This window comes from Synchiropus splendidus, chromosome 3 (genome assembly GCF_027744825.2).
Source record: "Synchiropus splendidus isolate RoL2022-P1 chromosome 3, RoL_Sspl_1.0, whole genome shotgun sequence".
Classification (NCBI taxonomy): Eukaryota; Metazoa; Chordata; class Actinopteri; order Syngnathiformes; family Callionymidae; genus Synchiropus; species Synchiropus splendidus.
Window position 1 is genome coordinate 17,265,245 of NC_071336.1, and position 14,817 is coordinate 17,280,061.

A 14,817-nucleotide genomic window follows, 5' to 3' on the forward strand; every position below is an offset into this window, starting at 1 on the left:
CATGTGTTAGACAGGTCTCCATGCTGGTGAAAGACCAGTGCAGAAGATGGACATAAGTTGCGCCGCGTGCGTGCGTGTCTTTAGAGACGGAGGGCGGGGCGTTAGGGGCGGAGTCAAGACTGTGCCGCTCGCGGGGTCAGTCGCGCGGCTGTCGCCGGTGCACAGAGCTATGGTCTCGCGCTCAGCAGAGGCTGCACCGGGTCATGTTGTCCGCGCAGCGAGAGACCTGCCCGGGTGTCACCTCCAGCGGAGCACCGGTGAGTCTCCATGTTTCTTCCATCTTGTCTTGTGTCCTGTCCTTCCGGTCTGTCCTTGTCCCGTCTCATGTCCCGAGCTGTCCTCCGGTGTCCTGCCACTCTTTCGTGAGGGGGTGATGCCAACTACCGAGCAAACGGTGATGGCTGAAGGAGTTATTTATGTTATTAACTCTTTCTTTAAAAAAATAATTTCCCCCACTCAATTTCAATTGTTCCAAGTAACTGTGCGTGTAGGCGTCTATTTCAGCACTGAAAATTTAAGGTTTTCAAATTTCAATCTTGGAATAGTCTTAGAATGGGTGGGGGACAAAAGACTAAGTGGAATGAATAAAGGGATTTCATTTAAATTTCACACCAATAGATTTAGATCATTCAGCTGTACATTGTTTAATAAAAAAAAAAAAAAAAAAACTTTTTGTTGTTGGTGTTAAAAAAAAAAAAAAAAAAAAAAAAAAAAAAAAAATATATATATATATATATATATATATATATATATATATATATATATATATATATATATATATATATATATATATATATATATATATACACATATATATATAGAGGGTCCTGAGGATTCAGAGACTAGGACCAGTCTGCTTTGTCACTCTGAGTAACTGGTAGCTGTCAAACTGGAGTCTCAAACTGATCTGCAAATGGAACAAAAACCTGCACCCACAACATCCCTTTTGCAGATCAGTTTGAGACCCCTGATGTGAATGGAAAAAAGCCTTGGATCTTGGTTTGGGTTTTGAACTGTCTTGATTTTTCTTCCACTTCACAAAACCCGTTGACTCCCCTTGTAATTCTGCTCCTGCAGCAAAGTTACCTGGAGCAAGAGTGAATGCCCGGAAATGAAATAGTCAAAATTCTACTAAAAATGGTGCCCATGGCTGTGGGCCATGGCTTTTAATGGAGCAAAAAGTAGATATAAATGAGAATAAAAAATGACCGTTTTCGAACACCTCACGCATTCTACTGCGTTATGTTATTTATTTTTTGCTGCTTTTTCATCAATAAACAATGTGTATTTGTTTGTGTCCGTATAAGGCAGCCACACCTTTTGAAATCACGGAAAACATTTTTTTCCAGGATTTTTCATGATAATATTTGAGACAGTGTCAAATTTCAAGGCTGTCCAAAAACGTTTTTCCGCCACTGTATCTTTAGTCTCAGGTTTAGGTGATAGCATCCATTAGCAAGTGCATGTAACCTGATTATTTTTAGTGTATCAGCACGTGAAGTCCAGAGGAGTGACGGCACTGGCAACTGGGAGCCCGTTCCTACCAACAGCATGTCTGATATTTAAAGCCAAAACCTGATAAGCCTAACACCTTCAATAGCGATTGCTAAGTGCTTGATAACGCCAACACCCCTGATAGTCTGATTAAAGTCTCCCGAAAAAAAAGCACACAAGAACTGAGTGATGCTATGGCTCACACTGAATCACGTTACGAATGCAAGTGGACCCTTGATAACTGAATCGATGTGTGAAGTCTGAGTCTATGGCTACCTCTGTACGTAGTTTTTAAAATACAACTTGAACTTTGTCAACTTTACAGACAGTTTGAAATCAGCCAGTTGGGTCTGAGTCGAAGAATGTCTGTTGCGGAAAAGGGTGATTTAGAGGATGGTGGGATATCAAGTGGAAGTCACAATACCTGAAAAAATAGGATAACACCAATTATTGTGAGTAGAATTTAAGCATTTGTGCTGCTATTGTAAAGCAAAATATCTCCAATGTGTTAAACACGCATTACAAAGGAGGCCAGTCTGAGTTTACATAGGTTACTCTTCAGAAAGTTACTTCTTTAAAATGCAATGACACCAGATGCTTAGAGGGAAAAAAGGAACAGTTTCCTCTATCTGTGAAGTATTTAAAATATCACATTGTTATAATCTATTGTGTTGGTGGGTAAGTTTAAAACAGCCGGTTTAAGACACTGTGGATCAGAGAAAAAGAAGCAAATGTAGTGCGTGTGGAGTCATTTCATTAGGACTGACTTCGCCTCAGACCTCCCAGTAATATATATGTATTTATATATCTGACAGATGGTTGGTGTTTCTGGTCAAGCATTTCAAATAAGTGTTGTGATAGCCCAGTGGGTTGGTGGTCCCTGTGGACTATTGGAAACCTCAGATTGTGGAAAGACAGTGGGTCAGTGGTCCGAGAATAGTATTTAAAGAGTGTTGTTGCTGTGGTGTCAAGTGTCTTCATGTCTGCAAAAATAACTTGTCCAGCAGAAATAGAGATGCTCATCTGCTCCATAGGAATAGCTTCCTATGACATGGTGCACTTTCATACCTTTGTCAAAGCTTTTTTTTTTCCCTCCGTCACTACTTCAGCTGGTTTGGCTGACTTCATGGTGTCGATAGCTGGTGTCGACTACAGACTGTGATTGCTGCTTCCAGAGTCCAGCTCAAGGTCCTGAAACAGGGATGACTGGGGAAGCGTGTCCTCACAAGCTTGGATCCAACAATCACCTGCGCCTCGTCCTCTACATCCTGGTGCCCAGCGTCAGTCTGCTGGCTGGCCTGCTGCTGCTCGTCCTCGCCATCACCGGTAAGGCGTCACCCTTGCCGTCGCATTGAAGAACCCCCCAATGAAAACTCCATACCTGGCCTTTTTGGTCATCATTTTTCATCATAATATCCAAATCGAAACCAACTCAGCTGTGAGAAGTTTGAGGAAAACAAAACCCTCCAAATAGCATCAGAACAGACTGTTGGAGGAGGTGAGTTGACACACACTTCATACGTGTGGGTGCGAGTGTGTCATACCTCACCATCACCATGACAGCAATAGAGGGCCCTCAACCAATCCAGAACACAGTTTGGGTGAAAGCAAAGAATTCCAAATATTTATACAGGTAATAAAGCTCTTGGTCTGCAACCCTCTTGTTTCCTCAGCCCTGATCTTCGTCACACACTCCTCTTTCTGTGTTTATTATCTCTAAGCAGTCAAATAAATCTGACGTAATGACATCAGTCAGTGCTCCACTTCTTGTCTTTCATCTCCGATTTGTGTGCAGCTGCTTTTTGTAAACCTCTGCGTGAGCCGTCTCTCACCATTAAAGATCTGGAGGCGGAAGCTCTTGAGATGTGCTTCTCACTGCTGCTTGTGTGCAGTCATGCTGAGGACCAGCTGCGTCTGGTTTGACATTAGAGTTGGTGGTCTTACGCACACTCATCTGATTGATATGCTTTCCAGAGGTTGACTGCAGTTTTACTCGTCTGCTTAAGGTTCACATTCCTTTACGATGCAGTTACATCTGAATTCCGCCTTATTTTTATGCCCTTTTTAAGGCCTTCTTTGTTGAAATCCTCCGGTCGCAGGGGGATGTGCACTACACTGAGGGTTCTTATCAATGCAAGGATGGTTTCCTTCAAATCTCACTCATCGGACCGAGAACTTCAGCTGACCTTGACTTTACCAGACCCAACCTGGTTGTCGTTTGAGTTTCCCCAAGTCTTGCAGTGGTTCATAACTGTGACCTTTGTGTAATTTTTCCTGTGCTTCTGAATTTGATGACGTCAAATTTGACGTTACCGTGAATGCCTGTGCGTAAATATACCAGTCTGTCTGCGTCACCATGGTAACCAAATCAGAATGACTAATCATAGGAACTTGAGCAGTCGTTGACTTACATGACTTACACACAGATGCAAGTAAACCCACAATGCAGTAACGTTCCCGGGACTGTGGTCATTCTCAGACACTTACTGGATATTGTGAATGAAACTCAACTCACTGTGACTCAGCAACGCCATTGTTGAGAAACGATGCACAGGTGGTGTGAGATGTTTTTTGTACTCATTGCACTTTTTTATCTGATATTTATCAGCTCCTTCTGTGACATGATAGAAAATATGAAATTTCATCACGCCTCCTCCACATTGTTGCATTGATTTCAGATTCCTCTGGGTCTTGGGTATGTCCTGTGGCTTCCACCCATTTTCCAGCTCAACTCACCTCTCTTTATACAGAGGTGCAGCAGTGTCGATGTCCTGAACAAGCTTTCACACTCCGTCCTTCCCATCCTTGTGAACGAGCCCCTAGATGATTGAATTCCTCCAACTAGGGTTCAGATTCTCTTGCGACCTGGACAGGACATCTGGGCTTTTCTGAACAGACAGTTTGGAATTATTAAAAAAAAACCTTGAAATTCAAGTGCTGTAGAGTTTTGCTTTTTAATCAAAACGTTCCTTCCTGCCTGTTTTCAGGAAATTTTGTTGGAGATTCAGCGCCCCTCCCCTCACCTGAGCCCATCGCGGACAACCAACTTAGCTACCACAGCAACAGCACAAGTCCCTTGCCTTCAGAGAGCGGAAACACCACTGCCATCACTCCGACTGACATCAGCACTCCTGCTGTGAAGTCTGCCACAACCCCACCAGCTCCCTCTTCTCAGGACACACCCACCTGGTCCGTCACAACCCCGTCGGATTGGCTGGCCTCTTTGACTTCACTGAGCACCACCTGGCCGGTCAGCACAACCTCAGGTCCTGACACAGGTATGGACTATAACTAAACCCCCTGGATCATTCAGTTTCTCCAGTCACTCAATCATCACTTAGAGCAAAGTACAAATCCTCGTCTGCCCTTCACTTAGCTGTTACGTCCTGTTCGATCAATCAATAGCAAACCTCTCTGCATTTGCAGGATGGTGGAGTGTGATGTCCTCTCTTGTCGTCTGGATGGACTGTATTTGAAATGATGGATCATTTGTTCAGCTGCTGTTTAGAAATTCTCCTCATCTTTCCCCTGCGTTGTCCTTCAGCCTCTCTCTGCGTCTGCGTATCGCCGAGGTGAATGCTAATGAGTGTCCGACATCCTCATACAGCTGTGGAGATGTCGGACCTACAGCAGACACCTGCCCGCTGAAAGTTCCGACCACACATTCATAGCGATGGTTTGAATGATGACAATGCTGTTTAGCAATATATTTCTTGTCCTATTGTAATTTCTTACCAGGAAATGGTAGCGAAGTGCTTTAAACTTAATGGTCATATTGCTCTTTGGCAGAGAATAAATTTGCCTTTGACTCAGCTGACTTCTGGCAGAAATCCTGAAACATACTTTTCATTGCCATGCTGTTCTTGATTTAGTAGCTTTGTGGACCACTACTTTGTACTGTTCACTAACCTTTGTTACATTTGCTACCCTTTAGCAACATTCTTATGAAGCTCTTGGTGCATGCAGACGTGGAACTGGGCAGTCGTAGGCCTGACTTAACTCAAAACTGCTGTAAAAAAGCATGTATTTTGGAGTTCTTGGAAAGCATAGAAAGTTTTGTATTAGTCTGAATGTTTAATGTGCTATTTGTAAATTAATTGTTTCATCAGCCAGAAGACATATGAACACATTTTTTATTTTGTGTGTGTGTCCTGGGTCTGAACACCCTAGTGCAGGATGGGCAATAACATTTTATGGGGCCATATTATATCCTATTATATCCATATTATATCATGTGACAAGTGCTAAGGACCATCTATCCAAAAGACTGAAGGATTAAATGTAATCAATTTTATTTATTTATTTATTTTTATACAATATGAGCAGTGACAATGACGTGACCTCATACCCGTTTCATTAAGCATGTTTAATACTTGAGGCAAAACCCGGATAAATCAAGAACTGGAGTCAAATGTGTCACAACGACTCGCTTTATGCTTTATGTCATTTTGCTTGTGAGGCATCATAAATACAGGCAGAGGGCCGTTTGCTGCACCCGGTGCCGCACTTTGCCCACATGTGCCTTAGTGTCTTTACGCTGGAGGTTGTCACTGACACGTAGGGTAACTGTCCGTCGACATCTGACTTTAGGTAGCAGTCTGACGTGGAACAGAATTCAAGGGAAAAAAACAAAAGAAGAAGACGAGGACGCAATGTTAGGAATTATATTATTATTATATTATATATATTATATTATAGTATTATTATATTATACTATACTATACTATATTCACGCACCCTGTCTGTTTCTCATCCCCTAATAAAACCGCAGGGTGATTGTCAGTATGACCTCTCACCACTTAAAGGACTTTGTTTTCCTTTGTCTATCTCCAGGTCGCTGCCAGCTTATCGTTGAGCCCCAATGTCACATGCTACCCTACAACCAAACATGGCTGTCCTCCTCCGCTGCAGTTGTGAAAAGCTCAGAAGTGGACATGCTGCTGAGGTACGAGCACTTGATGTAAAACTTCTTCAGACATATGATAAAAGGTATGTGTTGTTGTGTGTTCCCAGGTTTTTCAGTTATCTCAATCGCTTGTCCTGCTACAGACACATCATGCTGTTTGGCTGCTCGCTGGCTTTGCCAGAGTGTTTCCACAGCGACAGCACACACAGCAGGTACAGCATGTCGTCGATTGTCTGGACACACTTCTTAATACAAGTCTAATATTAATTTACCGCTTAGATGGCAAGGTTCTTTCCCCTTTGGTGTTTATTATCAATGTTCTCATGGAAAAGCTGATTTAAAATTGCATCTAAAGCGTTTGTTATGTTGTCATATTCACTGGAAGGTTTTTCTCGACAGTCACAACATGGGGATATACAGGCCAAGTTACGACTTTAAATTGAGGATTATTTAAAATTATATGTCATGTGTAAATACAGTGTGTGTCACATGCGTGTTTTATTGCTCAGAAGCATCTTGAAAAATGTTTACATTGTCCCACTCTCGATCTTCCATTTGTGTATTTGTCTGTCTCTGTCTTGAACATGCGCAAGTGGCCTGGGGAATGTTGAGAGGCAGCAGTGTTTGCTAAGACTGCAGGATAAACTGATTACAACTTGTAGGTCCAAGGTCACAGGACCTCAAAAAAACCCAAACGTTCAAAGCTGATTTCACGCTAATGACTTTGTTTATTTGACTCAGCCGTCACACACTGTGACTGGCGCTGTCTCGATCTGGACGAGGTTCAGGAAACTAGAGCAGCTGCTGAGTAGAGGCTCCTTACTGCACCCCAGATCGAGTTTGAGCCCATGATGTCTCCACAGCTACAAGACGCGTGCGTGTGCGAGTGTGTGGGTGTATATTGGAGGATGGTACACGCATGTGTTTCCACGATTGTGTATGTGACCAGAAATAACTCACACACAGGCAGAATGCAAACACTTGTTCGGTATCAGTTGCTTCAACTTTCCATGACCTTTGCACTTGGAGGGGTGGACTTCAGGAATCTGTCTGGTTATTATTCTGACACACGTGTTTCTTTGTGTGTGTGCGTTTAAAAGCAGGCAGGTGGTGCTGCCTTGCGCTTCATTCTGTGAGGCTGCAAAGGATGGTTGTGAGCCGGTCCTCCAGATGTTTAATGCCTCTTGGCCAGACTTCCTACGCTGCTCCCAGTTCCCTAACATCACGTCTGGGACATCACCAACCGCAGGCTCGGACTCCGCCTTCCCTGCGTGTTATGCACCGCGTCAAACTAAAGGGAGATTTTGTGAGTAAACACCTGCTGCTGTTTTTAGCTCGACAGTGCCCTCACCACCATCTCCTCTGTGATTGGTTAACAGCTGTTTGCGGCGGCAAGGATCACTTTCTGTGCGCAACAGGGATCTGTGTGCCGCAGAAGCTAGTCTGTAACGGCTACAACGACTGCGACGATTGGAGTGACGAGACTCACTGTGGTGAGGGAACAGTGCCCATTGTAAACTTCTTTCACTCGCAGCCCGTTGTCATGGTACCTTTATAGGGGGTGATTGATTGGCCAACGGCGGTGAGGCCTTCCGGATGTGAGATGGTAAAGGAGTTGTCATGACAACATCTAAGGAAACTGTAAAGTAGGAACGTAAAGAGAGATCTTTAGCTCTCTTTGGTTGGCGACATTTACTGTGCTGAAAGGTAAACGCGCCAGCAGTCAGGCATAGATAGGAATTTACGACATGTTTGGATTGACTATACCGAAACCCTAAAAAGGAGGTTTGAGTCGCTTAAGCACTCCAAGAGAATACATGTTCCATTTGCTGAAATGAAGCAGAATATATGAGGTGGCAAGCCAACAAGTACATGTGAAACTGGCTGTAGGAGCAACATATATATATATATATATATATATATATATATATATATATATATATATATATATATATGGTGGGACTTTAACTTTGGATTAACTCGTGAAAATATTTTAAACATTTTAATTGGTTTTAATTTAATTTAACTGTTTGCTCTCCAAACAACAAGGAGCCTTTGTAAGTGCTGGAGATCCTGGTCCACTGATCACACTGATGCACAAGACACGTGGCAGCTAGGATGATAACAACAACAACAAACATGGAGGAATCCCTGAACCAAAGCATCTGTTTGCTTTGGTTCAGGGATGTTTTTCACTACACAATGACCAGGGTTTCCATTTGAAACTCTTATAAAATTGAGATTCTTATACAAATATTTTTAGGACGTTAAAAGAGCTTTAGTTTGAATAAGGTGATATAAAAACCTGAATATAGCCACCATCGTGATTTATTGTGCTATTGTCAAACTGAAAATAAACAATATTTTGTTGTTTAAATATATGCATGGGTCCATCATTTGATTCAGCAATATACCAAATTCATTCAAATTGGAAAATGTGGCAAATTTTCTCATATCATTAAACTGCGATTTATTGAGATTAATTAATCACACGATTTTAATCGATTCCCACCCCTAATGTATATGTACACAGTATATATAGAGAGAGAGATAGATAGATAGATAGATAGACAGACAGATAGATAGATTGATAGATAGATAGATAGATAGATAGATAGATAGATAGATAGATTGATAGATGGATAGATAGATAGATAGATAGATAGATAGATAGATAGATAGATAGAACTGTGTAGACCAGCAGAGCAATAATCATGTGTTCCTGTGTTCAGTCTGTTCTGACGAAGAGTTCCGCTGCAGTACGGGGCGCTGCCTACCTCCTGCACTGGTGTGTGACGGTTACGATGACTGTGGAGACCTCAGCGACGAAATGAGCTGTGGTGAGATTACAAACACACCATAGCACTTGCTGCATTGAACTGAGTAGTGAATGTTAAGTTTTGTTTGCTGCCACTAAACCGTCCTCTGAAATTGGTTGAGGACCAGTATGTATTTGGGTGTAGGGCAGGCTTCCTACCTGCTCACCTCCAAATGCAAACAATCTCCTCCGTTTTATTAAAGAAAAATAAACTCCTGGTTCTTCAGTAACTCTATGTGATGCCAAGTGAGCCTGAGAATTTACCTTTGCAGTGAGCTTATCATTCTGTTTCATGCTTTTCCAACGAAGAAGTCTGATGCTGTTGCTTGATTGTACGACCTGCATTAATATTCCTGTCGCCTTTGAAAGACGTGACGATGCGTATGTGTGTTCAAGTGTGTGACCTGTCTCGTGAACACCGCTGTGGGGACGGTCGCTGTGTGTCCAAGGACTGGATCTGTGATGGAGACCACGACTGTCTGGATAAGAGTGATGAGCTCAATTGCTGTGAGAGTTTATGTCGCTTCATCTTTCAGTGTATCCAAAGTTTACCGCGCTTTCGATAAAATTCTTGTCTTTTTGTGACCAGCTTGTAAGAGTCAGGGGCTGCTGGAGTGCAGAAACGGTCAGTGCATCCCATCTGCGTTTCGCTGCGATGGTGAGGATGACTGCAAGGACGGCAGTGATGAAGAGCACTGCAGCCGAGAGCAATGTGAGATCTCTTTCCACCTATCATTTTTCAATTTGTGAGTCTGATTCTGATTTTGTGTGGGTTTTAGCTCAGGGTGGGTGTTTGCCTGGACAACCGAGCTGTATCTCTAATACATGCACGTCTGCGTGCGGTGGCACCAACACACCCTGTGACCCACGAAATGGCAACAACTGCAGTAGGTCTTTACGATAAACAATGACTAACATTGTAGGAATCCCCCTCCTGCTCCCTTGTCCTGATGGTCCGTGTCCGTCTGTGCTCCTCAGCGCCGTGTGAACCGATCAGCCTGGAGCTATGCATGAATCTGCCCTACAACTTGACCAGCTACCCCAACTACCTTGGCCACCTGTCCCAGAGGGAGAGCTCCGTGTCCTGGGAGTCCTCGCTGTTTCCAGCTCTGGTCCAGACGGGCTGCTATCAGTACCTCATGTTCTACGCCTGCACGCTGCTGGTTCCCAAGTGTGACCCCGTCACTTTTCAGAGGGTCCCACCCTGCAGGTCAAACCACCGACACAGATAGCTAGTTAAACTCTTGAAGACCTTTTACTTTTTCAACCCTGTGATAAATGTTACTTAATGTGTTTCCGTTATGAATCATCCAATCCTAAACACAACAATCGCTTTAAGGCAGAATCTTCTTCTTTCCACAGATCGATGTGTCGTAATGCCAAGGAGAAGTGTGAGTCGGTGCTCGGCATTGTGGGGTTACAGTGGCCCGACGACTCCGATTGTAACCAGTTTCCTGAAGAGGGCGCTAATGTGACATGTCTGTTGCCAGTGGCGGGGGTCGATGGTGTGTGTGTGACCCCTTTGGTTCCATAACATAGATGGTCCAGCCAAAATCTCATTCCCTTCATGTCATGCTAGAGTGCTCACCGAGCCACTTCAAGTGCCGCTCTGGCCGCTGCGTCCTGGCAAACAAACGCTGCGATGGACACCTGGACTGTGACGACCACAGCGATGAGGACAACTGTGGTATGACAAGCAGAAATTTTTGAAAAGCTGGATGGATAAGAAGCTACACCAGTGTCTAATGCTCCTCTGTCAGGCTGTGTGGAGCGTGCTCTGTGGGAGTGCCCCGGCAGCAAAGTGTGTATAAAACCCACGATGATCTGCGATGGATTTCCAGACTGCCCCCAACTGGTGGACGAGGCAAACTGCTGTGAGCGTCTCAGAAATTCTGCTTCAAACAACAATGAAGTTATATGTTTTCTGACAGCAGCGTTTTGTGTGTTTCTGCAGCTGTCTGCAGGGACAATGAGCTTCCCTGTAACAACCACCAGTGTGTCCACCGCACACTTTGGTGTGACGGGACCAAACACTGTTCTGACAGTTCGGATGAGTGGGATTGTGGTAAACACTTGCACACAGATACTAACAATAAACAATACATTTGTGAACACATCATCTATTGACTGAATTATCTTGCTCTTTGACAAAAAAATGTAATTCTCCTCCCATTCAGTGTCCCTGGAAGATCAGTCTGGTTCCATCCTGACGGTGTTCAAGACGGCTGCGGAGTATCAGGTGTGCGCCGACGAGTGGAATCACCAGCTCAGTCAGTTGACCTGCAACCAGCTGGGACTAGGGTAAGGTTAGTAACACACACACATTCACACACAGACGGGTATGTTTTTGTCGATAATTCTTCTCACCGTGTCTTTGTCCGAAGGGTTCCTACATCTATTTCAATGGTTCCCGACCAGCCTGACACTCCGGGGCGTCGCCGCTGGCTTCATGTCCATCCAGAGTGGCATATGAGGAACGGATCTGCCCTACAGGCTCGTCTGGAGAAGAGAAGGTCAGCATCATTGACTTACAAAGAGACTAGTCTGAAGTCCACATATAGGTTTATTGACATCGAAGCACACAAAAGTTTCATTCATTTGAGATTCCTTGTCAGAATGCACTGATGTTTTCACGTCCGGTAGATATGTGAAATCTCCAGTCATCTTATCCTATACTGGGAATGATTTCTATCCAATACTGTGAATAATGTGTCTTATAGTTCGGAATTGAATAGCATTGTATATGAAATGACCGGACAGGAAAAGAATATGGTGCACTTTGTTGGATTAGATTAGATTAAACTTTATTTTTTCTATTCTAAAGTGATGCGTAGCAACAATGTTCTGTACTCGCTGGCCAACAGAGGGCGCTACGTAACGCGTGAAGTAAATTTGATTGCTTCTCGACAATTCATCTTGGATCAGGTGAATGATTGATGTCGTGTGTCTGCAGCCATGCGTGTCACTCCAGGAGGAGAGTTTCACTGCTCTGCACCAGAGAGGGTAATTACATCTCAGCTTGTGATTTTTAAAGTGCTAACTCATGCTCAGATACATTATCCAGTCTTGTGAAAGCTCAAGGCTTTGGACACACAGGTGAAGCTGACGTTGTTTGTCTTCGCTAGATTGTGGCAGACGTCCTGCCCTGACTCTCCATCCGCACAGAAAGAAGAGGATTCTGGGAGGTCGGGTTTCAAGACATGGAGCGTGGCCCTGGCAGTGCTCCCTGCAGAGCGGTCAGAGCGGACACGTGTGTGGCTGCGTCCTCATCGCGCACAAGTGGGCTCTGACTGTGGCACACTGCTTTGAGGGGTGAGAGGAGACACGGATCTGTGGGGATAAAAGCACAGCGTGAATAATGACTCCACGTCCTCAGGAGGGAGAGTGCTGACTTGTGGAAGGTGGTGTTGGGCATCAACAACTTGGACCACCCGGGACCCCACAGCCAAACCCGTGGGGTGCGCTCTATCATTGTACATCCACGATATAACCGGGCGGTGGTGGATTATGACATCAGTGTGGTGCAGTTGGACTCGGAGGTGAGCGACTCTGAATGGTTAGTTTTGTACAAGCAAACACTGCAAACACTGAAAAAAAAAAAAAAAATATATATATATATATATATATATATATATATATATATTGCCGCTCTGGATCCTGATATCAAATCTTAGAGATAGAAACCTTAAGAGGACCGGTGGAGATGAAGGTGTGATGAGTATTTGTGTGTTAATGACAGGTGGAGGAAAGCGACTTTGTCAGACCAGTGTGCCTGCCCAGACCTCACCAGCTGCCCTTGCCCGACTCCTACTGCTACATCACTGGCTGGGGTCACATGGGAAACAAGAGTAAGTCCTCGAAGAGAAATCCAACATGGCCTGGACAGTATGTTGATGGGGTTCAGATTTCTCTCACGCAACGAAAACTTGCTCACACACGGTCTTAATGCACAAGAATTGGTCTCCACGTGGCAGGATAAACAAGCCCCCACCCCTTGAAGGCTTCTTCCTCAAATTGAAGCTTAACCACGTGGGCTCCAGTCAAATGTCCCCACAAAGTTCTAACAAGGATAGTGTTTTGTCAATAATTGGTTCCCACAAACACACACTCAGGGTCAGGTCTTGTGGACAACTGAGCTTCGATGAGTCAAACTCGGTAATAAAGTGTAAAAAACACAGTCCGAGTCCAGCAGAATGAAGCTGGTTGAATGATCTCGATCATGTTTAAGCAGGAATACAGATCTGAATAATAGCTCCGAAGAGTCCTGTATTGATAAAGTCTTTGTGTTTTAGTGCCCTTTAAACTGCAGGAAGGTGAAGTTCGGATCATCTCCTTCTCTCAGTGTCAGTCCTACTTTGACATGAAGACCATCACTCCCAGAATGCTTTGCGCTGGTTACGATGCAGGCACCGTCGACTCTTGCATGGTAACAGTCTTCACAATTCTCCATTCAATGCATCAACATTTGTGCAAGTCATCTGAAACACGCGTGTCATGTCCACGCAGGGCGACAGCGGCGGCCCACTGGTGTGTCAGGAGCCCAACAGTCATTGGACCTTGTTCGGGCTGACGTCATGGGGAAGTGTGTGTTTCAGTAAGGTACTGGGCCCCGGAGTGTACAGCAATGTCACGCACTTCACTCCCTGGATCCAGCAGCAGATATACATCCACACGTACCTGACCGACTGACGCCCGCGTGCCACTTCCTGCTTCCCTGTAGCAAGCATTCCAGGTGGAAGTGATGTCATCGCCACTCACTGCCCACCTCCAGTGTCTCAAACTGTGCCTCTGCCTTCACTGACAGCCCTCAGATGCTAGCTGCCGTGTGTATAGTTAGCTTGTAAATGATGACAAACACACTACTGTTACGATGATGTTGCATTTATTCAAGTCATATTTTGTGTGTTGCTACGAGGCGGTGGTTTCTCAGCGATTTTGAATAACCTGCGTGAGCTCACCAACATCCATCTTGATGCTGCTAGCTCAGACTCCCTTGAGCACTCCACTTCCCACAATGCTTCACTCCAAGGTGCCTGTACTTAACAGAAGAGCAGAACAGTAAACGTTGTAATGTAATGTAACTTCTGTTCCCATGTTCAACACACTGGCAGTAACAAGTCAGCCCAGCTGAGCAACAGTTGCCTCTCACTCGGTTTCAACTCCAAGCATTTGTTTTGTTGAACAGGTCCAGCAGGGATCGGTGCGAAATGTTGATTTGAACATCATCTGTGTTAATCCCTCTGTTGACCTTTGAGTTTTCTCTGGAGATCTCGTACTGTCTGTCAGAGTCGAGACTTCCAGAACATTCCAAGTGACTCTTTTGTTTTTTTTTTGTTTTTTTTTAAGAGTATTTTTCTACTGCTTTTTCTATGTTAGGCTTGTTGCCATGAGCTGTGTGTAGTTGTGTGTCCGTGCGTGGTGAGGACCTTCGACAGGTGTGGTGTCACTTCTTATTCAGATGTCGTTCCTTGTTCAGTATAGGAAGGTGAACTCTGTGTGTTTGTGAAAATGTGGGTTCTCACTTCCTGTCGCCACAATAAATCTATACGCAGTCCAGTCTGAGTTTTGTTTTGTTTTTTTAGTATGTGTGTGTGTGCTT

At 44.3% G+C, this 14,817-nt stretch overlaps 1 protein-coding gene across 2 annotated transcripts; it reads left to right on the top strand.

Moving 5' to 3' along the window:
- The first annotated feature begins 179 nt into the window (after positions 1-179).
- Positions 180-14,673, top strand: corin (corin, serine peptidase). 2 transcript variants are annotated; one of them, XM_053859856.1, is made up of 24 exons: positions 180-257; positions 2,670-2,820; positions 4,482-4,772; positions 6,328-6,439; positions 6,508-6,612; positions 7,501-7,706; positions 7,780-7,893; positions 9,133-9,240; positions 9,615-9,725; positions 9,808-9,930; positions 9,998-10,105; positions 10,197-10,428; positions 10,581-10,723; positions 10,798-10,905; positions 10,979-11,092; positions 11,173-11,283; positions 11,396-11,519; positions 11,603-11,731; positions 12,172-12,221; positions 12,344-12,530; positions 12,595-12,757; positions 12,958-13,066; positions 13,511-13,644; positions 13,725-14,673. In XM_053859856.1, the coding sequence occupies exons 1-24, from the start codon at positions 204-206 to the stop codon at positions 13,905-13,907; spliced, it is 3,270 nt and encodes a 1,089-aa protein (XP_053715831.1). In that variant the 5' UTR covers positions 180-203; the 3' UTR covers positions 13,908-14,673. The 2 variants fall into 2 exon arrangements, with proteins under 2 accessions (XP_053715831.1, XP_053715832.1); XM_053859857.1 differs by having other exon boundaries at positions 7,504-7,706.
- Positions 14,674-14,817: the final 144 nt, after the last annotated feature.

Bases quoted from the DNA above. Each gene is read 5' to 3' on its own strand.
- corin (XM_053859856.1), top strand. From the start codon at position 204: ATGTTGTCCGCGCAGCGAGAGACCTGCCCGGGTGTCACCTCCAGCGGA. The intron at 7,894-9,132 runs GTGAGGGAACAG...TCCTGTGTTCAG, and splicing joins GAGTGACGAGACTCACTGTG to TCTGTTCTGACGAAGAGTTC. The intron at 13,645-13,724 runs GTAACAGTCTTC...ATGTCCACGCAG, and splicing joins GCACCGTCGACTCTTGCATG to GGCGACAGCGGCGGCCCACT.